This window comes from Haemorhous mexicanus, chromosome 18 (assembly GCF_027477595.1).
Source record: "Haemorhous mexicanus isolate bHaeMex1 chromosome 18, bHaeMex1.pri, whole genome shotgun sequence".
NCBI classification, from domain to species: domain Eukaryota; kingdom Metazoa; phylum Chordata; class Aves; order Passeriformes; family Fringillidae; genus Haemorhous; species Haemorhous mexicanus.
Genome location: NC_082358.1, coordinates 4425914 through 4449476, shown reverse-complemented (window position 1 = coordinate 4449476; position 23563 = coordinate 4425914). Strand labels below are relative to the sequence as shown.

Genomic DNA, 23563 nt, shown 5'->3' with positions numbered 1-23563 from the left:
GCTCCAAGCCCCATCCAACCTGGCCCTGATGGTTTAATAAGAGCTGCAGTAGTGAGGCTTGAAACCTTCTTGGTTTGTTGCTATGTAAAAACACTCCTGGGTAAAGGAGTAAAACCTAGTTTCTAGAAACAACAGGATTAGGAACAGGAATGTTACATCAGAAGAAAGGCTTAGAGCATAAGGAAACAGAAGGAAACATGTAGGGAGCAGGATTTTTTGGCCTAGAAAGCTGGACTGAAGAACAACAAATGTTTATGGATGGATGGTGGAGGTTTAGCTCAGATCAGCAATGTCAGATGGCAAATTCAAACCAAACAAATACACAACAGCAAGTCAAGTTCAAAGGAGGACACACAAACGAGATCCTAGACTGAAACCATAGTTTCTAGATCTCGTTCACTGCACACCAAGCTGGGAGGTCAGTTGGCACAGGCTCACTTAAGCTGATAAAAACCTCTCCCCATTAAGTCACCATGCTGCAGCAATCAGACACACTCCAGAAGTCCATCCTAGGCAATCTGTTCTAGATGAACAGCTAATGAGAACTAAGCTAAACCACTTCTCTCTGGTTATGATTCCTCCTTTGAATATTCCCATAACTGTACTGCTAAACAGCTCAGACCTATAAAACTGAAACAGGCAAAGAGAATCTTCTGCTGTGGACAGATGGAGTAGTAAAACTGGCCAGGAGAAAGCACAGCAATATCCATGGCACATCTTCACTCAGTCACCCTAGACTGCAACAAATTTAGCAAGAAGTTAATTTAGCCTATAGCTTGTTTGTTTGTTTTTAATACTTTGATTATCTCCTATTAGGCTGGCGTTGATGGAGAAGGTGATTTGGGGTTTATTGCCAGATTTCTTCACAGCTTGATCTTCAGTGCCATTACTAGAGGAACTTAGAAGATGAAGATGGTATTGCAGGAAAAAAAGAAATGCAAGTCTCATATACATGGAAAACAAGAGGGATGGAGGGAAAGGAAGATTTTGAAGGGTTTATGCTTATGAATGGTGGGTTCATTTATGGGGCAGACTGACTCTTGAGGAGGCATCAGGAACTGTTATCCCACAGTGTTCATCTCACTGCTTAAAGCTTTACTGTTAAACAAGAGTGGCACAGAAGTAAATCAAAAAATGGAAGCACTGCATAAACTTTGAGGACATAAAACATTTGTTCTAAAGCATTTAAGATTAATCAGAAACAGCTCTGCTGTTTCATGGCTCTGAGGACACTGAGCCACTTGCTGCCTCCAAGCTGGTGCTTTCCTCGTGCTGCCACCTTTGCTGTGTGGGCCAGGGTGGGAAGCTGGGACAAAGCATCCTGACTCTGCCAGCATCCCTACAAGGCATTTCCAAAGATCTAAGGGATGGGTTCAGATCTCCAGCATGAAGGGTGGTCTTGTTTTACAAGAATGAGATTAATCAAGGAGGTTCTTAGACACCTGAGCTGTGATGAGGGTTTCTTATTCTGCTTTCCTTACTGCATCCTTCTCATCAACACTGGCATTTCTTTCATATTACTCCCTCATGCATGCACTGTAAGTAAATCCAAAGTAGAAGACCTGAGGAAGAGCTTTTTCCACCCTAAGACAGACAAACCCACCCAGCAAAGTGTCTTTGTCCTAGCCATACGAGGTTTACCCAAAGGGCTTGGCACCTTTCGATGTTTATAGACATTTTACTAAGGAAAAGCCAAGCATTTCTCAAGGTAAATGAGGGCCCAAGTGGCTTATGTTGAAGCCTGGAACATCTCAATTTCCTGTGAATTCCCTGTGACTTGGCTGGTGCCATTTTTACTGCAGCTGTTCATTCAATTGAGAGCTCACATCATGAAACATGTCAGGGAGAAAAAGAGCCGATGAGAATTCAGTGAATACAGCTTTTCATTTGAAAAGATCCTCAAACACACACAATTGCTTTCTGTTGCTTAATTTTCAACATTGATAAACATAATTGCATTTATTTATCTAGTCAATACTGAAAACAAGTGATAATTTGTAATATAACAACTTTACATCTCAAAGGAACACAAGCACAACAGTTTCCAGTCCCTTCTAAAGGAGGTGAATGACATGGAGGAGGTTGGATTGCCTGTGTAGGAGAAGCTTACATTATTTTTTTCCTCCATGAGGATATATTAATATTGTTGCTATCAACTAGCTTTTGTACATATATAAATGACTTTTGGAAAAGACTTTTAAAAGCCAGCATTTTTCGTGTGCCAAATTACACACACTAAATATCTGATACTGGCAATAGCAAATGCTAATATTTCCTAAGCATGAAAAATGAACTCTTTCCCCCACAAGTTCTCAATAGCAACAGTTCTCATTGGAACCAGTGATCAGAGGTTATTATCATTCCATCAAACAATCTGTATCCTTCTAATTAAATAGTAAAGCATCTGAAAATCTGCTCATTATGAGTCTCCATCCTGTTTATTTGGAAGCTGGCAGAAAGACTTACAGTTGGTTTACTGTACACTGAATAGGGCTTGTGGTAAAGAAACTGCATTAGTTAAACAATTCTTAACACTGCAATCTTGGATGTTCTTCCATAGCTTTGTACTCAGGTGCTGGGAGTCTGTTAAGAGGTGTGGTGGTTGGTGACAGAAGCAACAAACTAAAGGAAAAAGCAAGAAAGAAGAGAGTTCACTGGGCAAAAGAGACAAATGATGGGGGGGGAAGTGCATTAGCCAGACAATGCACTGCAGCAGAGTCCCTCTGAGAGATTACACCCAGCTCCCACCAAATTTAAGGGATGTCAGGAGAATTCCACTGACTCTATGTTAAACAGCTCCAAAAAGCTGAAAATTCCCTCAGAGCTCCCAGGGCTCAGAAGGGCTGAGCAACAGCCTTAGTGATACTTCCTACCCTTCCTGTATTTTGCTCACCCTCTGCCTTGAATCCCTACTTAAGCCTCAGTTGCTTTCTTGGATCATGCTGAGGAGTAATTTTGCCTCTGATTTCCCCAAAACTTCCTTTTGTAAATCCTCATCTGTCAGTATTTGTCTGTTCATTCATGGCCTCCTCCTTCCCTCTTTCAAATCTGGTCTGTCTGACCCTGCCCCATGCAGGTTCTCAGGTCACTCTTCTTTGGGAACTTCTTTCCTGTTAGACCTGTCCATCTCTAGGCTGTTCACAAACCTTGCAGAAAAAAGGAAAAATACCCAATGCAGAGCAGGTTCACAGTTTGAGAGGAGGAAAAAACCCAAAAGGCAGAATCCTGTCTACTCAAAAATTCACTCTTCAAATGTTGTTACAAATCTCAGCCCTCACTAGACCTGCAATATCCCTAATCAGTTCCTTCAAAAGCACTCAAATTTATCTCTTCCTCCTCAAACTTCTGCTCCTCTTTACTCACTGCTTTGCTTCTTCCTTAATATCCACTGACTTCACATTTATCAATTTTAGTTTTTAATTTTTGTCAGAAAGACTTTTCCATCCCTCATTCTACATATGCACCTTGTTTACTCCTGCAACCACATTTATTTCAATAGAACTTATATTAAATTTCATCTCTGTGGAAAAAACCTCTCTTTCTTCTATTTCCCATCTCCTGAAGATTTTGAAGGTGTTCATGAGAAATATTTTTCCACTGGTGTGGTTATAAAATTCCCTCAAACAAAAGCCAGTTTTAACACGTTGGCATCTGGACAGCATGTCCTACCAGAGCTCCAAATAACACATTACAGAAAATACAGGCTGTGTGCTCAGATGCTGAGAGGCATCAGCTCCTGCTAGAGCCAACAGGTGCTGAGAGAAATTAATGTTTCTGTGCTGAAACCATGCAGGAGGGACAAGTTCACCAGCAGCTTTTGCTTGTCCTTCCTCCCAGGGTGATGCTGAGTCATGTTGTGGCAGTGCCATGATCCCACTAATGGTGATAATGGAAAGGTCCTGACACTCCAACAGCTCTGTTTGGGGAAGCTCTGGCAGGAAAGGCTCAGAAAGAGACTGACAACAGCTCAAATGTACCATTTAGCACATCAAGGTGCAGAACTGTGTGTGCTCCAGCAGACAGCAATCCCTTCAGGGTTATTAAAACACTTCCTAGAAGCCATTCTGTTCTTTGGTATCATTTCTTTCTACCCTGTGAGCTCACTGAAGGCTGCACATCCTTGCTGATCTTGATTTCAGCACCAAAACTCCTCCTCCCTCTAAGTGGTTCTGCTGACCTCTGACAACAGCACATGAGGAGAAATTCTCTCTCACCTTTACAATGGGAATGACCCAGAATTAAAACATGGGATGTAACTTCCTCTCAGCAAAAATCTTCTAGAGAGGTAAATGTTCTTAATGAAATCTACTTTTTACATCATTAAAAGCAAGTCCTTAGTCAGCTAAGTGTGATAGACTTAAAGGTCTGCAATTTCCCCACAGACTTAGGTCAAACAGTCGACTCCCCACTGTTTCTATTTCATCCAAAAGCAGTACACCCCATCCCAAAGGAAAGGTTTTACTGGGTGTTAGAACACAGGAACACGAGACAGAGCAAATATTTGGTAAGAATCACTCTTAAAACTCATGGATTTAAATTGCTACCTGTCTGAAATCAGTTCATGGTCATGGTCTTCATTGCTGAATAAGCAAGATTTTCTACATGTTCACAGGTGGGATTTAGTTACTGACAGCCCAGACCTAACACAAGGTAGTGAAAACATATGGGAAACAACATATTCCTCCAAGAGACACCCAAATCCTGGTGCTGGGCTGTGAGCAGCATCACAGAATGAATTTGAGGGGTGGCTTCAGGCTTGGAGAGAGAAAAAACAGAGCAATTGGAGGCTGGAAGGACAGAAAAAACTCTCTCTTGTTGCTTGCAAGGTTACATTCCTCCCAAAGCTGCATTCATGAATAAGTTAAACGTGTGCACTTTTCTGGGAACCTCAACATTGGCATGCACAGCCACTAAAATAAACCCAACACCTGCAGTCAATCCCAAAAAAACTCAGGTTAGCATCAAGCACGGATGGAATTCTGGAAATGGGGAAGAATTATTTACAACTACAAGAAAAAAATCCCAAAGCACAGACAGGAGGCTGCAGGGTAAATAGCAAAATAAAAAGGCATTGGAGAAACTTTTCAGAGATCCCTTTCTCTTTAGACCCTAACAGCTGAGAAATTACTTGGAGCTCATTAAAGAGCCACAGACTAATCTATTTACTTGTATGAAAGTGAAAGAGTGGGGAGAAACATATTTGACTCATTCTTAGTGATTTCCCCTGCATAAAATATTTTTGGAGGGAAAAAAAAATATACAGGCAGCTGAGCCAATTTTTTTTCTCCCTCTCAGACAAAACTGAATCATGATTCATCATATACACAGATGAATTTTAATTTATTCCTTTAACAAGTTTCTTTTTGTATTTTCTTGTAAGCAAGAATTAATACACTCAGACAGGGGGAAATGTTAATTTTACTGCCTCGCCTTTCAGATTTACAAGTGTTGAGTCTAATTCCTGCTGGCACCATTCTGGCCTGCAGGGAGAAGAGACAAATGCCTGACCTATGCACAGAGGGTCTCTGGCCTTTCTGGAGGTCAGCAGAAGCTTCACATCTCCCACCTCCTGAAGAGAATGAAAGCATCCTGCCCATCCAGTGTGGGTTATCACCTTCCAGAAGGAAAGCTGTTGGATAATTATCCATTCCTGCTCTAACTCCATGGTGCCCCTCACAAAAAGACAAAGGTGACACAGGAAAGCATTTGGCCTGTTAGAATCCCATAAAACCTCACTCAGTTCAGGGCAGCCCAAGTGGAATTTGGCCATCTGGAATTCCTGGATATATCTCCATGCTTGCCTGCTAAATGAGTATTTCACAGAGCAACACTAATGATGATGACCCTTCTGTTCTTCCAGTGAGAAGCTCAGAGACTCCTCCAGCTCCTGGAACAAAGGAACAGACTCATTTAGGTGTGGGAAGGGTCCCCCATCCCTCATCTCTGCTGCAAGAGGAAAGACAGAGATTCTGCTGTGATTTCTCAGTGAGGTGGTGCCATGGTGGGGGATCCATCACATCCAGGGGAGGTGATGCCCTGCACACCCTGGACAGCTCTGAGCTGGGCTCACCCACAGGGACACAGGATGCAGGCTCTCTACGGCCACACCCAGAACTCATTTGGGCCTGAAAATACCATCTCAAAACACCCACCACTTAGACAGAGGTTTAGATCAGTTCTCAGGAAACATTTCTTCACCAAAAGGGTGGTCAGATATCAGAACAGGCCGCCCAGGGCAGCAGTAGAATCATCATCCCTGGAAACATTCAAAAATGTGTCATGGAATGGTGGTCAGATATTGGAACAGGCCACCCAGGGCAGCAGTAGAATCATCATCCCTGGAAACATTCAAAAATGTGTCATGGAATGCTCAGGACCATGCTTTAGTGGTGGCCTTGGCAGTGCTGGGATAAGGGTTGGACTTGATGATCCTAGAGGGCTTTTCCAACCTAAATTACTCCATGGGAGGTAAAAATGCACCAATTTCTATCACAAAACCACCCTTCAACAATAACAGGTCCTGTTGCTCTTTGCAGAAGATGTTTTGTGGAATCAGGATGCAAAGTGAGGCCATTTGCACTCACTTGATAACCTACAAGTGATGTCATTCTGAATATTATCATTATTCCAAACATTTTGCTAATCCATACATTCTTCATACCCACACTCTGTTTCCTAGACAATGCCCAGCTGGAAAACAGTGGAGCACTCAGAGATGCAGATCTACGTTTATATACACACATACTCCATTTCTTTTGGAAGAATTATTGTTTATTTCTGTGAAAGCAAAGTAGCACTTGCTCCAGGTGCTACAGAGATGAAAGCAAGGGAGCAGTCAGGCAGATGGGGCCAGAAATTCAGCCTCTGTGTGCTGATTATTTATCTGCTAAGCTGGAACAGGAAAATTTCACAAAGTAAAGGTGGGATTAAAATCCAGCAGCAAAATTGCAGCTGCACAAATGCACAAGCCATGATGCCTTTGCATTCAAATAGAATCATATTTAATACAATTAAAGTAATTACTTCAGTCTAGTCAGCCCTGGTTAAGTCTCCATTGGAGTTAATTAGCAAATGATAGTAAAATACTTTGAACTTTAAATGTTAAATACTTTCATTATTAATATTATTCTTGCAACTGCTGCCAGAGCAGCCAGGTCCCATGCTGCAAAGTGGTGACACAGTGAATAAGAGCAGTACTTTTGCCTAGTTGATATAAACATATTTCTTTGTTGTTCTAACCAAGCATCTGCCTCAAAGAAGACCCACAAAAGAGCCCAAGTCCTGCTCTCACAGGATCCCAGACTGGCTTGGTTGGTCTTGTGCCTTCCAGCACTGCCATGCAGAGTGCTGAATCCTTGCTTGGCAACACAACTTCAGACAAATACCCCCAAAAGGTGAGAAAATAATTACTGAAGGCACAGGGAAGGAAACAAGACAATTAACAAAGGTTAAAAGGACTGGTTCACATTCCTGCAGAATAAAGATTTAACTGCATACTACTATATAGGAGAGGTTATAAGAGCAACAACTGATTATTTTCCCTATTCAAAAATGGAAAAAACAAAAAAAAGAGTTGAAGCCACAGAAAGGAAAATGAAGGTTTGAGAACCTCTACAATTCAAGCAGTGGAACAAACAGCCCCAAAGCTGCAGAATACTCATCACTGAGGGTATTCAGGCTTAAGTAAACACCCATCTGTTAGAGAATATTTTGTTATAATCACTCCTGCTATTGTGCAAGGAGGTGGAACCCAAGTCCCACTGAAATCTGGGGGTTGGATACCTACGATTCATGTGTTCTGCCTTTTTGAAACGTTTATTCAGAACAACAAACATCTGGTTCTTAATCCCCCAATTAACACTGTTTCTAGCCCTAAGGAATTAATCACAGAATTCATGGGAAACACTTTATTTGCTGGCAACGGAGTAAAACAAATTGCCTACAAACTTCTACATTGCTAATGGAGCAGTTTAATTGGCTTTTTTTTTTCTTTTTTTGACATTTTAATTAAAAAAATAAAGACCAGAATGACATCCCTGGGCAGAGACCTTTGCAGCAGTGTGTCAGCAGAGAATTACACAGCTCTGGGGACTCGGGCTCTCATTCATGGTACTGACCTCCTTTGAAGAGCACTCTGAGATCTAGCAGTGAAAAGGACTTTAAAAAGTGCTAGACAGCATCATTAGTATTCAGGAGGACACAGTTCTGTGGTTTGGTTGAATTCAAAGGGATCTGCTGGTACTTGGGAAAGCCAAAACGTTTTCCAGAGGAAAGGGCTGAGCAGCTGGGGGTTGGCCATGCTTCCAGCACTGCAGGCTGACTCAGGGTCATTGAACCAACCTCATTCCTGCTCCCTTTTTTGTTTTCACCACTTCTACAATGTACAATTTTAACCTATTTCCAGCTATAAAAGTAAGGCAGTGTTTAAAATAGAGTCCCAACATAAAAACCTGCATTACTGTCCCCCAGAGCCCTGCTGGCACTCCTGCCACCACTGCCTGTGCTCTGTCGTGCCTCTGGGGTGAACACCTCTTTGTTACCACCTCTTACACCCTGCAGCTCAGCAGATTTACACCCTGCTTCTCTCAGTTGCTGTGGAGAAGTGCAATGGAATGAGAAGTCAATCATCACATGTTCTAGGACTCCAGCTTTAAAGATGTCCCTGCCTGTAGGAGTGGAACATGCTGTTCTTCACTTCGGCCACCTGGCTTTGCCTCCACAGGAATATTAAGTAAACAGCTTTTATTCCCACCAAACAGCTTTTCAAGGAGTAACCAACACAAACAGCACAATTCTAGCCAGCAACAGACTCTCAATAATAGCTCCACAAGTCTCACCAGCTTCAGGGGGTCTGACTGAACTCTGCAATTTGCTCCAAGGTTAGCACGACTGGGACAGCTCCTGAAACCCTGGGGTTTGTTACACCAGGCCCTTCTGCACACATTTGCTGTGGTCCATGATCTTCCATCTGATTTTGCCCTTTGTTCTGTGTGAACAGTCCTGTGACATCAATCAGTCACATCAGGAACTGACTCAATTCTCCTCGTGCTCTTTCAAGACTTCTTTCACAGTATTTCTTTATCAGCACATTCCCCCTTGATGGCTGCTTTACCTTTGCCTTTTAACTTCAATGAAATTTTCTGCATTTTTTGTTTCAGGTCTAACCTTTATTAAATTTGCAGCGGCAGGAGTATCTCTAGATATTTTTTTTTCATTGTACCAGATAGCAAGGAAAGGGGGAAACCACAAGTATTTGGAGAAACTACACTGTGATGTTCTGGGGTTGGCAGGGGGGGTTTTTTGTGCATATGGAGTGGTTTGTTTGAGGTTGGGGCTTTTTGGGTAGTTTTGTTGCTTTTGGTTTTTTTTTTAAATCATGCCATTCCAGGCTGTTGCTTGTCTTTTGTTGTTTAGATTGGACATTAGGAAAATTTCTTTGTTGGAAGGGCTGTCAAGCACTGGAACAGCTGCCCAGGGCCCTGGAAGAATTCATAAAATGAGGAGATGTGGCACATGTGGCCATAAAACAGAGATGTGGGAGCATGGTTTGGGGATGGGATAATGGTTGGAGTCAATAACCTCAGAGGCCTTTCCCAGCTCTGGGATTTCTGCTGACCCCTCCATGGTTCCAGGGCATTTCAGATGACAATACACCTCCAAAGGAGGCTAGGAAGGGTTAACTTGGACATTTGGAGTTATCAAAGCATTGAACTCATCCAGTGCAAGCCATATAAACCTTCCCATTTGTTCCAGATTCTTAACTGCACCAAAACTGTGTAAATTCCTACATTTTCCCTTCTGGGATCAGTTAACTCAAAGATTTGCTGTGTCTCTCCAGCTTGGTCTTTAGCAAGGACACAAAATAAGGACACAACAACGAACCAACATCTGAAGAGCCCCAGAGATAACATTGCCATCATTTAAAACACAACGCCCAGAATCATGAAATACTCTCTTAGAGGCAGGACCAAAAACCTGCAGCCTCCACAATTCACTCCTTTGGGCATGCCACAGCCAAACCAACGAGTACCAGGTGTGACACACTCTGAAGCCTCCTATTCTGGACAACTACCAAAGATAAATGATTTAGGACCCACAGAACTTACACAGCTTTCAGTGCTGGAGGAAGCCCAGCCAGGCTGGTGTCTCCTGAGCTGTTTTTTTACTGACAGGCCCCCAGGACTGGGGTCTGGGCTGTCTGTCAGTGGCTGTGGCAGGGAGCTATTGCTGTCCCAGCTCCTCACCGTGTCCTTCCAGGCAGCCAGCAATTACAAGTCTCTTATCCCAATAATTACAGGCATAAGAATATGTCTTGAACGACATTATATTCTGTTCTTCCACACAGCTCATGCTCTCACAGTGCAATGCACTAACCACAACGAATATTTCTTTTTTTTAGGAATGAAATCAAAGTCTTAACTGGCTGATGAAGTCTTTTTGCCACTGTGTGCCTGAAAGAGACTTGTACTGCTATTTTAGGTGGCAACCAACACGGGCAAAGTAGCATTTTTAGTGAACTTTAAAGTGTTTTCTTAAATCAAGTTCTTTTTCAATGTAGACAAAGCATTTAAGGCTAGAGAATTCATTCCCATGTAAAGCTTAATGGTAACTTCCAGTGGAAAACAAAACTTGGAAATTATCACCACCGTGAGCTCTGCTAAGAATATTCCAACTATCACATGGAAGTCTACACTATACTCAGTACATTTCAGTAAATTAGAAACTCTGGTAAGTCTCACTGCTGGAAATGTTTCTCTTGCATATGAAAATTCTCCTGTCTCAAGTCCCAGCCTAATCAAGCATTAGCTACCACAACTAATTCTCTAGAACTTTCTTGTCTTTCTCAAAATTGGAATTTCAAACCAGCAGTTGAGAGCTAAATGGTAACTGCAATGTCCAATATTTCCACACATTTCAAGGCTTTACTTCTGGCCTGTCCAACATGAACCTCCCCAGATAACTCTCTCATCCAGAAACATGCCAAAAGCTGGCTGAACCTTAGAGTTTTATATCCAAAACATTCCCTCTCTGCTAAATGAGAAACAAAATAAGAATAAGAAACATGAAACAATTCAGCAAACGCATCCAGTAGCAAATGTTGCAAAAAAGCCACCTCACATCTATGAATTCTCTTGCCAGAATATTTTGAACACAAAATTGACATTTTACCACAGAGTAAAATCCTGCTCTGCTGTTGTGTGTTCCCAGAGCCAGCACACACACACACACAGCATTAACATCTGATTCTCTCCAAGAACTGCAGCTCATCACTGCTGATGAGGCCCCTCACTCACCAGTTGGGACAGCAGGATCCATTGTTGGCTTTTCCCAGGTGTTGATCTGCTCCCAGGTAAATCCATTGGTTCCCAAGGCGACGCTGTAACCACAGTTACTGTAGTGCTCATCAAATGAGCAACCACCTAAAACCAAGAAAAATGAAAACATTCCTGGGTTAATTTTCTCTCTCTCTCTTTGTGGTAGGCCATTTATTTAGATATTTTGTACCCAAGCTTACACAGGAAATAAAAATAAATAAAACTAATTTCCTAAATAGTGTTTTTCATGCAGCTCCAAAGATGATGTCCAAAAAATATCTTTGTAATTTCCATGATTTATATCCACTGGAAGCCCTTGTTTTCTTCCATCCACACTACTGTTTCGAAGATCACTCCCCTTCATTTCAACCTGTTATTTTCAAGGACAATTCTACAGGATTCCCCCGTGCAGGAGTATTTGCATGAACCTCCAAGAAAGATATTTATTTAAAAATCAGGAAAAGGAAGGAGGAATAGAAATGACAAACAAGCACAGCATCACTGTTCCTACAGCAAGGCCTCACTTCTTTTTTCCTTTTAAGCCTTGATTATATTTAACCTGGCTTTAACCATCTCCTAAACTTAACAACACAAATTTCTGTGTAGTCCATGAACACACAGAGTTTCCTCAAAGTTTTTCAAATCAATACTTTTGAGCATGGCCCTGCAGTTTCTGAGCAAGAGGATGAGAAGCAGCAGATGTCAACTGGCATTCACACCTTCCAGCCTGCTGACTGAAAGATCTTTACTTCAATTCCTGAAATACTTGGAAGAAGTTAACTCTCATAAATACATTGGCAGCTGCCTGAACACCTGTGAATCAAGGGAAATTCAGGAACTGTGGAATGAAATGTTGTATTCCAGTACAGATCTTTGAAACTTGGGTCACACAGAGGAACAGACATCGTTTATTCCCTAGGATGTTCCTACACTGGAACACAATCTCATGCACCCTTCACCTGCACCCAGCCCAGCCTGCCAAAGTATTTCACTACTGGATCCACTGGATCAGGGATCTGGGTAACTCAGTTTGGACTTGAATCATGCCCAAGGTGTGTCTATAAATATCTGGTTTCCTCCTAGGGAAGAAAGGATCACTGTTCTCTGCAGATCCCAGTCCTCCAAAGGAGCTGGGCCCATGTGACACACCAGGGCTGCACAGTGCTCAGGGCAATGCTCCCTTGCTCTGCCAGCCAAGCACCAATGGCTCCTGATGATGCCTCAGGTTCAGCTTTTATATTTTTCAGTTTCTGTGCTGCTTTAGTGTGTAGGTCTGGGCTTCATATGAGGGGATGGTGAGCTCTGTGCACAAAACAATTCCTGCTCCAGCTGGGCACCAAGGACAAATGAGCCAAATCTCAGCCCAGGAGCACAAACCCCGTGGGCTGGAGAGAGAAAAACAAGCAGGGTGGGAGTGCCTGGGCTAAAGCTGGGCTGGGACAATGAACTGCAAGGTGCAAATGGAGCAGAGCTGATCCCAGGGAGAGACCCCGTGCCCGGCCGTGCATTTTGGGGCCATTTTGGTTCATCTTGGGTGCAGCCCTGGCTGGGCTCTGGTGCTGCCCAAGGTGCATCCATGGAGGCCTTTTGATAAATCCCTGCTTTATTCTTTAGCTCTGTCCAGCCTCTGCTCTAGGGCAGCCCTCACAAGGCATCACTGACACCAAACCAGAGCTGCACAGACAGAAATCTTCCTGAATCCTCCCTCCTTCCACAGCTGCACTCACACAATAAACACCTGGCACATCACTGACCTGTGTTCCTCTGCAATAAAGGGCTACCCAACACTGAAGACATAAAAGCCTTCTTTAATTTTCACCCAAATTATTCCAGCCCAAACTTCATCGCAGTTCCTATGGTACTCCTCACAAATTGCAAATATATTTCATGTCATTAGTATTTCTCAATTCCTTACTCTGTTAAATTCTGCTCTGTCCACTCCAACTGCAACTGGTTCTTTAAGTGGTTCTATAAAACCTCACCAAGCATTTCTAGTCAAGTATATTCTAGGAAGGTTTGTTGGATAGAGAACCTGACACCCCAAAATACTGTGTTGCTGAAAATAAAAAGGTTTCAAGAGATCAAGCTTGCCCTAAAAAATTAAAACTTGTATATATTACATATTTTCATCTGTTAATAGATTTTATGACCCTTGAAAACTTGCCTGTTTCAGTAGCTTCTGCAAACATTTCTGAGTTGTCATGATTTTATAATATTTAAATAATCCTTGCCTTTAATTTATCGCATTGTGAAGCCTTCCCAGCTGTCAAAACAAGCAGGATTACACCTATCTGTGTAACTGTCTCCTGTCTCCCTAATTTTTTTTAATTAATTTAGGTGGAAAAGTTCAAAATTACAATATTGAACAGGCTCATTAAAAATTATCTAAGGGAAGATCCAGGCAGCCTGGACTGTGTGGGAGTGAGCAGTCAAAGTCATCTTTATCCCAGCAAGCAGAATGAGAGGCAAAATCCAATCCTGTGCTCTCAGCCTGCATGGGGCATTCTCATTTTGATGGATTCCCTTTAATTCAGGCACCAAGCATCCCCACCCCCCTGCTCAGCACACAGGGATGGGGCTGTCTGGGAGCTGTTCCTTTGGAGGAATTGTAAACACTTCCTCTGCTCCAGCCCAACTCCTGTACACAGAGAAAATGGCACAGGAGCTGCTGCTAAAGTCCCAGAAGAAAAACAAGCAATAAGTAGCAAAATATGGGGCAGCCATGCTCCTTGAAGTGGGAATGTAATTGTCAATAGCCTGGCATAATCAGCTGAACAGGTGGTTTTATCCTCTCTGAGCAAGATGGAGTGTGAGGAGCTTAAAAAGGGACACAGTGAGAACTTGTGGAAATTAATTGGGAGCATCTGCTGATACAAGACAACACCTGAGGATGCTTTAAAGGGCCTTGCCTGAAAGTCAAAGCTAACCTTGTAGTACAGCTGAATAGGAAAGGAAAGGATAAACCATGGAGAGCCTTACAAGCAGCAGCAGCCAGACACCTACATTTCAGAGAAAGAAAAGGTTAGGGGAGAAACCTCCAAACAGAGTGACAGGGCAATAAGCCAGGAGGATTAATTCACTAGAGGCAGCAGCATTGGAATGGGGAGGTGAATTTGCAGGAAATGAGGACAAGGAGAAAAAGCTGGAGTTGATTTTAAGGGCTCAGACGAGCAGATTGCCTGTGTGAATCCTGGGTGCCAAGGGGGGGGCAGTGCCCACCAGCTCCTTGCTCTGCTGTGTCCACTGAGAGCAGAATTAAAAATGAAATAAAGGCTCAGCTGGGAACCAGAGCCACAGTGAGCCAAAAATCAACAACTCCTCTCTTCACACTGTTGTGTATTATGGAACAGGAAGGAAACTTCAGGAAGTGACAGGAAAGTAGCACAATATATCAGAACATCACAGATTTTGGGGTTACTTCAACAGTCACAGAGTCACAGGATGGTTGGGGTTGGAAGGTATCTGAAAGATCATCTAGTGCCACCCCTGCCATGGGCAGGGACACCTTCCACTGTCCCAGGCTGCTCCCAGCCCTGTCCAGCCTGGCCTTGGGCACTTCCAGGGATCCAGGGGCAGCCACAGCTGCTCTGGGCACCTGTGCCAGGGCCTGCCCACCCTCACAATAAAATCTTCCTTATATCCAGTCCTTGGTAAAGCCATGTAGCCACAGTGACTTGAGTTCATGTTGGCCAAGCAAGGACAGCAGTGGTGGCCCCACTTTCTGCAGAAGCTGGCAGGTGTGACATTGCAGCTTCCCTTCCAGGCAGCCAGGTTCAGAAAATTGGAGATTTTAGGAGTTCACTAAAGTAGGAATAGTTACAAGCAGACATGTTGCTTTCACTGATGTCAGCATAAGCTTAATAGTCAATATTCCAAAGACACCCCACCCATGCAGATACTTTATGTGAGCTACACCCAAACAGGATGGAACACAGACAGGAACAAGTTAGATCCATCCCCAAAGAAAGTCATCCATGGCTGAAATCTGACTGCTTAGAGCAGAACAGGGCTATTCATTAACCTTGACAAAATGATCCTTTAGTTGAAGGGAAAGGAAGACCAGCCACTGGATGAATTTAGTTACCAGGTCTGCAAGTTATCATTTCAGTCACAAAAACAGAGTAGCTGGAGGAAATGACAACATTTACACAATCACCAAAGTGGGGTGCTGGGTCTTCATAAATTGTTACCAAGAATGAGGACTTTTGGGAAAGATACTGGGATGTTAGGAGCCTTGTTCCTGCTTGGCTACAAATTAAACAAATACAGTTGCTCAGTGGGGCTGATGAGGGAATGGAGATGGCTTTGGATAACACAGGTGGTGTTAAACCCTTTTCACAAAATGAAATCTAAACAAGAAAGCTTTTCCCTTCCTGAAAAGGGTCATATTGAAGCAAATAATGGCTCACATAAGAAGGATAAAATATCCCTTGTTGTACACTGCGGGCTTGTAACAATGCCACTGCTCATCTGAGTGATGCTAATTAATCTTGAGCAGACCTATCATCAGTTACTGAGACTTGCCCCTGGATTATATGTAAACCAGCCTTGCATAAATTGAATGGCTCCTTTGAATATATAATTGAATTTGCAGAAGTGTGCGCCAGGGGGGCATTTAAATAAGTGCACAAATATGATAAAAAGAACTTCACGCCATAATATCTAATTCAGTAAGCAAAAATAATGGCAGGGCACATTCCAATTAGTGTTTGATTTATTTATTTTAACAAATCCAATTAGTTGAATGTTTTATAAAGTCATCCAATGTCAAACTCTCACAGACTCACCAGATAAAAAACACAATACTTCTAAAAGGGGATAAAGAAACACAGTGATGTGAGAAGCCTCATTGGTTATCCTGTGGTTCTAAACACACACAGGAAACAGAGCAGCAGATAGAATTTGATCAGGCATTTACAGCAATCCCAGAGTGGGAAAGGGACAGAGACAATGAGAACATCAGTCTCATTGATCCACTCCACCATTCCTACAAAAAGAAGCAGTTACTTCTCTCATTTACTAACAACAAAACCAATAACCCCCAAACAGCAACAAAATGGGCAAAAGCTAAGAAAGCATGAACACTTTTTAGTAAACATCCCTTTGGAAACTTTCATGAGAGCTGAGATTTAGTCTATCAATTTTCATCTTAAACCCACAAAATGCAAAGCAAGTAAAGGAAGAAAAATGCTGTTAGGATGAGGCAGTGCTTATGAACTATACAACTCTACAAATTAAACCACCACTGTTTCTGATCATCCATTCTCATCCCTTCCAGAGACATTCTTGTTTACCAGGGCTGGAAAAGATGCATTTGGCTCATTAAAGTAACTCCTAGCGTGGGACTTATTGTATAAAAATCCATTTGTAACTTATTTTTCAGACTGTAGAATTCATATAGCAAATTCCTGAGAAATCTTAGTGTATATTCTTCTGGAAGTGGGAGAGAATGGAGAATGAAAATGTGCATGTAAAGCTTGTGCTGAGTTTAAGATGGGATAAATCAAGGAACATTGGAATTTCCTCACTCAGGAAGAGCAGTAAGTCCTTTATGTGTATTTTAGTCCTTCCAGAAAGATGAAGACAGACACCAGACAAGTGAATATCAACCTGCTCTTGCAACTGGCCAATTTCAATGAGTACTTTATTATCCCAGCCAAATGTTTGTCCTATAGCCACAGATTTTCAAAGAACAGGTTTCTGCAGAGAAAAAAAAAGAGTCATCTTGACAGAGTCAGAGGGCACCATGTGTTCAGGGTGTGTTTAAACTCAGACTCTACAGGGGAGACAAAGATGCTCTGACTCCTCAAACTGCAGGGAAAACTTGATCAATTTTAATGCCTCATTAGCTAACAGAGGATCCACACCAGGAGAAAGTGGAATAGACTCTCCAGTGTGTAAGAAGGAATAAACTCTGAAGTAAAGCATTCATAACTTCTTTTTCTGATGTCAGCTCTTTAAGAGCTGGGCTCTGACCTTGCACAGATTCAGGTGAGTCACTCAACCATTAAGCACAACTCCCAGGCTTCTCAGCTGCTGGTGCTGACAGAAGGGCTTCTCTTGGGCACCCAGAAGTTTGAGGTTCAGAAACAACCATCAGTGATTTCTCTAATACATCCCCCACCTGGTTTGGTTTCTGCTGCAAGTCCCCATGGTCAAGGAGTGATTCACCCACCACAAGACAGTTCTGTTCCTTGCCTTGACATCTCACTCTTGACATAGTCTTGCTAAATTTACATGTAAATTTACATGTTTTATCTATGCTCTGGAAGGTGACAGCTCTCTGAGATAGCAGTAACAACTGCCTGGCCAAGGTTTGAAGCATTCCTGTTGGAGCTGACTAAATTTCATTCATTCTTTTTGCATGTTCTGTACCCTGGCAATCCAGATTACAGGGGAAGCATACAGAAAGCTTGTCTTTATTTTTAAAAACAACAATGAAAATTATTTATCTTCAGAATTAAAATATATATGTATAGGGTTTTGGGGGTTTTTCCCTAAATCAATGTAATCCTTAAAAATCCTGAATGCAGTTTAGAAAAGCTCTCCTTGGTTCAAAAGTGGAATTGAGATTCCAAGTGCTATCAAGCCATTAAGGAAGACACTCATACTACCAGCATATATTTATATATTTTCTAATGCTTTTTGGAATTATACACCCTGGGACCTAGCTGTCTTTGCAGGTTCAGTGTTGCCTGTCTATTCCCACATGTTTTGAAGCAGCTCTGAGCACAGTTTCCATGCACACACATCCCCCATGCAGGGATAAAATCAATAGCTGGAGGTTCCTTGCACAGGAGCCCTGCTACACCCAAAATATTGCTTAAGGGATCACACGTGGTGTCCATGAGGAGCATCAGCAGTAACAGACAGGTGAAGCTTTGCCATGTGAACACCTCAAGTGCCCTCCCAGGAAGAACAAGCTTTTCTCCCAGCACTTCCCTGCAGAAGTGTTGGTCCCAAATGTGCAGCAGAGCCCCACAGAGTTTATAGCTCTGCTCCCAATCCCAGTGGAGCAGAGCAAGCCTCGTGGATCCTGACCTGCATGGAACAGCGTTTAAGCTCCATGCCCTGAACTTGTCAGTTTAGGCTGAGTTTTCAGCTTAAACTCTTCAGTACAGGTTTCTCTTTGCTGAATTTTCCCTCTGTGTCTCATCACTGAGCCCCAGCCCTGCTCAAACACTCATTACTAATTCTGTGCTTCATAATCCACCACGGATCAGTGGAACCACTTTGAAGTATCCCAGGACTAAAACTAACACTAAATGTCATTTGTTTCAATTTATATGTCCAAATCAAGGATGACTCATCTAACTTGCCTTGCACAAATGTATGTCCTTTATTTAATACCAGGAATACATTTTTGCCACTGACAGCTGAGCTGTCACTATTCCAATGGCTCAATATTAACATTTTATTGCTTTAAGCATAGGTTTAATATTAGAGATCTGTACATATCCCTAATCTGATTGAATTTTTTTTTTTTTCAAGCTGCTAAAACAGTCAGTTAATACCCTGCACCTTTTCAGAGAACCCTGACTTTCCAAGTTCAGTTAGTTCCAGTCTGCTGCATCACACCAAGATTTATGCTAAGAATGTTCAGACTTGCCTGTCCCAAGGAAATGAAACTTTTAAAATTAACACAGGTTATCAAACCCATAAAAGATCCTTCAACAGACATTCCCCACCAACTTCTCAAGATTCTAACTAATAATCTTTCAATCTATAAATTTAATGGCTTTCCACCATTGAAGCAGACTCCTGCTTTAGTCATAGTATGACAGAATGAAGATTTCTTTTTAAAACCACAGATTTGTAGCACACACTTGCTGCTATACTTGTAGACTGAATATAAAAAAACCCTTTACTTTGCTTCAAGTCACTTATTTAGTCACAGGAATTTTTTTCTTTCCTAAAATTATCCTGTTTTGTATTCCAAAAATTCACTTTCAATTGTTAGCCACAACTGTTGAAGATGTGCTTAGTTATATTTGTCAGTAAAAGCTATTTGTGGGTGTTCATTGTTTCTTAAAAATAAAAAGGAACATTGCTTTTCTTTTCTTCCAGTATCTGAAAATTCTTAGGGCTAATTATTCAGTGGATCCTAACAGGCTTGTCCAATATTGTATTTATAGTGCATTTCCACTAAATTCTACCTCAGCTGCTCCACTGGAGAGTTGATCAGTCAGAGCTCTCTATGGGCCTGCTTCCTTCCAGCATTTATCTGTCACGGGGATACCTGTTCAAGCTGCACACTTAAATTACACCCTTCTTTTACTCTACAAGGCAGAAAAACCTGCCTGGAAGTAGCTGTTTCTCACTTGTTTTATATTCCATTAGCAAGCCTCTCATTCTCAATAAGCTTTTATACAAACTTCAAATTAATGTGTTTGAACTTCAAGCAAGCAGCAGCCGTTGACCGACTCACATTATCTTTGGCGATGAATAAAATCTTGTCTCAACAGACACCATTCCAGGAATTCCAACAGCAGCTACAAAACCTCCAATCCTTCTCCTTTCCCTGTTCTGCTGTTCAGGCTCCTGTTTTGGAGGAAGATCTCCTCCCAACAGAGATGTTCCATTGGAAGTTCATGGTCATAAAACACAAGGCTTGGCTTAAATAAGGGTAGGAAGTCTGGTTTCTTGCCACACCACCACAGAATAGAATTAAACACAATCTGGCTGCCATCAAATATAACTAGAACAGCAGAGAAGGATCCTTCTTTTCAGAGAAGGATTTAAGTTTTTATTGGACTGGCATTTTTATAATCATTCCATTAGCTTCCCAAATGAGGCCAAGGGAAGTAAATTAGCTCAGTGCTGAACTTCCAAAATGCATCTTACTTTTGCACTCACAGAAAACTACCCACAGTCTTCATAAGGGCAGAAATGTCCATGTGCACACACAGACACAGCCCATCTTTCTAAACAGTTCCAAAAAAAACTGCCAGTAGTTTAGATGTTTTCCTGGAGAAGATTCTAATGAAGTGGGTTGATTCTTGATGAACAGTACTGATGTTTTGTTTAAATTGCTTCTGAACACATGCAATTAAAGAAGCAGCACTGTGCAGGACTCCAAAAGCTCCTTGATATTTGAGCTACCGTGCTTGACAAGTATTAGCTCAACTCAGCCTGGTTAAATATCAGATTTAGATAAAAGGACAGCTAGCATCTGTTATTGAGTATCAGCAAATAAAAAATAATTTGCTAATAATGCAGTGGTAATAACTTGCAATGAGTCTTGCCACTGATATATCATGCTAAATTTAATAACTTTGTTATTGGAAGCTACTCCCAGAGAATGGCTGTGTAAATAACTTTTATTGAGTTCTAACAATTCCTATAGCTCCAACTTCATACTTCTCTCAGATCAAGGTTCTCTCTTCCAAATGCCCTTTCACTTGTTGCTGGCAGTTACTGGCTCAAATTACAGTTAAAGTGCAATGTCAAGGATATTTAAAGACATGTATTTTAAATTGTTTTCAGTCAAACTATGATCTTCATTCTATGTGTCAGGAGCAAGTCAGCCCCAGAAGTGACAGTGGCTCTCCAGCTGCTCTGCTTCCAGCTGCCCTGGAGTCAGGCTGGGAACAGGAGGGCAAATCCTGGACTCTGTACACAAGAGTGTAAAGTTCCATCAGCTGACTGATGGCTGAGGCACTGACAGTCAGCTGCAGATTTGAATTTCAGTAACTTTTAACCTGACTTTTAATTTTTTTTTCAGGGTATTTATTCTACCTCTACGTTTTTATCCACGTTTTCTCCCTTGATGTACCAGGGCAGTGCAATACCCAGGATGCTGTTCAGAATCCCAGTGCAGTGGGGCAAACACCAAGCCCTGGAAGCCCCTCTGTCCTCTGCAGCACACTGGAAACAGCGTGAGGGGGGAAAAAAAAAAAAAAAAAAAAAAAAAAAAAAAAAAAAAGATGTGCTTGCTTTTATCCTCCAGCCTCCTCTGTGTAAATTCATTGCCCAAAGAGAAAAACACAGAGCAAATACGTGCCAGGAATAAATGGGTCTCTGCCTCACAGCAGTTGTGAGTTCTTGAAAATATACAGAGCTCCTCTTCTGTTTAACCAAATTTCCTACTACTACATAAGCATATGTGCAAAGTGCCTCTCTAATTACAGCCATGAATCTTCCTCTCCCAGTCCCTGACCCAGATTGTGCATTCAGCAGAGCTGCAGCATTCCAAACTCTGTGTTAGAGGGGCAGTGTGGCAAAGAGGAGAAAATCCAGAGTAACTTCAGCACGAGCTCAGTTATCTCCACAGACAGCTCAGATTTTGTTAAGGGGCCATCACAGCCTCTCTCATCCCCCTGGGTGTTATCCTGGCACATCTTTGGCCACCTGCAGCCCATGACAAGTCACAGGTGAGCCCAAAAATGTCCCTCAGCCACGAGCTGCTGAAGGAGTGCCCACGAGCCACTGCAGTCTGCATCCACTGATGGGGGAAGTGATTTGTTAATAACAGCTCAGTATCTGCTGAGGTTCTTGATTTTAGAGGAATTCCAAACTTGAAAATGGATGAAATTTCAACATCTTATTTTCACTCTGCACTTCTCTTTGGAACAGTTTCAGGCAGTGCTATCCCCATTATACAAAACCAGTAATGAACACTGAGAAAAATATTCCTATTCCATCATCTAAGGCCTCATTCTTGCCTTTGCTATGGATAACCTCCAGTTTAAGGCTGAAACTTAGAATAATACATTTCCAAGGGAAAATATTTTTCAAGACAGATTTTCTGAACTCCACAGCTCCTATTCCTTTTAAGCAGCATCAAACCTGAACTCTGCTGGGAAGCATTAAATCCTTAAAACATTTCTTTCTGAGACTTGAAAGGCACAAGGTGAAAATCTAAAAGCAATCACTTCTCAGGATAATGAATGACCAGCTTGGAATAAGAAGCCCTTTTCTGTCACATGAACCATGGTTTCAATCAGCTTTTAATCCCTGGTCCATTGAGACATGTGAACCAAGAGCTCTGAGCTTTTTATCCCAACCTCAGCACCCCTTGGGGGTTCAGTCAGGATGGACATGCAGCAGAGATGGCCCAGTAAAGGGCAGATCCTAAAAATCTAAAACTGAAGCAAGCTTCAAAGCTGTTTCACTGGCAGTACATCAATATTTCCTTTCAGGAATCTTGGAGGATTTTGTAAAACCCCACACTTTTGGTCGTACTGCAGACAAACTTTATTGCTGTTCTTAGACTCAAATAGTCCAAGTTCCTAAGTGCTATTCAGAGGCACAAAAAGCCCCTTTACTGGATATTTCCATCTGGAAAGAAGGTCTTACCAGCAATTTAAGAAAATAATTGTCTTGGCTTTAAAGACTTCTCTTTACACTTGAAATTGAATGATGCCATCTCCAGAAATAAGACAAACACCTTGTGTATGATATTGCTTTATCCACCTCCTTGCCATGCCCTGTAGAGCACCTTTCCATTTGATTTTGGCAGATGAAAGGGTATTTGTGAGCATAGCTGCATACAGTATTTAACAGCCCAGGAAACTCCATTAAAATGTAATGCATTCCCAGAGCTCCAGGTGAAAGTGCAGCTACTCAGCAGCAAAGATTTTTAATAAGTGTCCTCCTCAAGATTTCAGCTCTGCAGCTTAACTAAGTATAAAATTTCTAATAAATTCATTGTCCATTTTTATACAAGTCATTTAAATTTTAAGATGCCTGTGTGAGAACCTGATTTATTAAATATATGATTCTTCAAAAGATTATGATCATGACATTAAGTCATTCAGAAATTAGATTCAGTTTCTGATCAGCTGAATTGGTATTAAATATACTTATCCAATTATAACCAGAGTGCAATTATACTGATACTTGAGCTAACTGCACATTAGGCACTGCAGCCAAAAATGTAAGAGAGATGGAGTGAAAGAATGTTTGAAAGCACATTTTTAAAATAAAGGGGAAGATATTCAGATTAGCATTTAAGAGGAAATTCTTTACTCAGATGGCCAGAAGCCCTGGCACAGGGTACCCAGAGAAGCTGGGGCTGCCCCTGGATCCCTGCAGGTGTCTAGGCCAGGTTGGATGGGGCTTGGAACAACCTGGGACAGTGGAAGGTGTCCCTGCCCTCCCTCTTTAAGATCCCTTCCAACCCAAACCATCCCGTGGTCCTATGGCCTCTCTGTTGATCTTTATTCAGTGTGCTAAGCCTTGTAGCTGAAAGCTAAAGTAAGATAAAAACAATAATAAAATGAGCTAATCAGGCATCTCCTTGTGTT

The 23563-nt window shown here is 42.0% G+C and overlaps 1 protein-coding gene across 1 annotated transcript in view; it reads right to left on the bottom strand.

Moving 5' to 3' along the window:
- Positions 1-23563, bottom strand: part of LOC132335970 (receptor-type tyrosine-protein phosphatase T-like) — a 236118-nt gene that overhangs the window by 93772 nt on the left and 118783 nt on the right. Inside the window, exon 2 of the mRNA XM_059863005.1 lies at positions 11295-11420. Within this exon, the coding sequence (XP_059718988.1) occupies positions 11295-11420 (126 nt within the window). The remainder of the gene's footprint in view (positions 1-11294; positions 11421-23563) is intronic.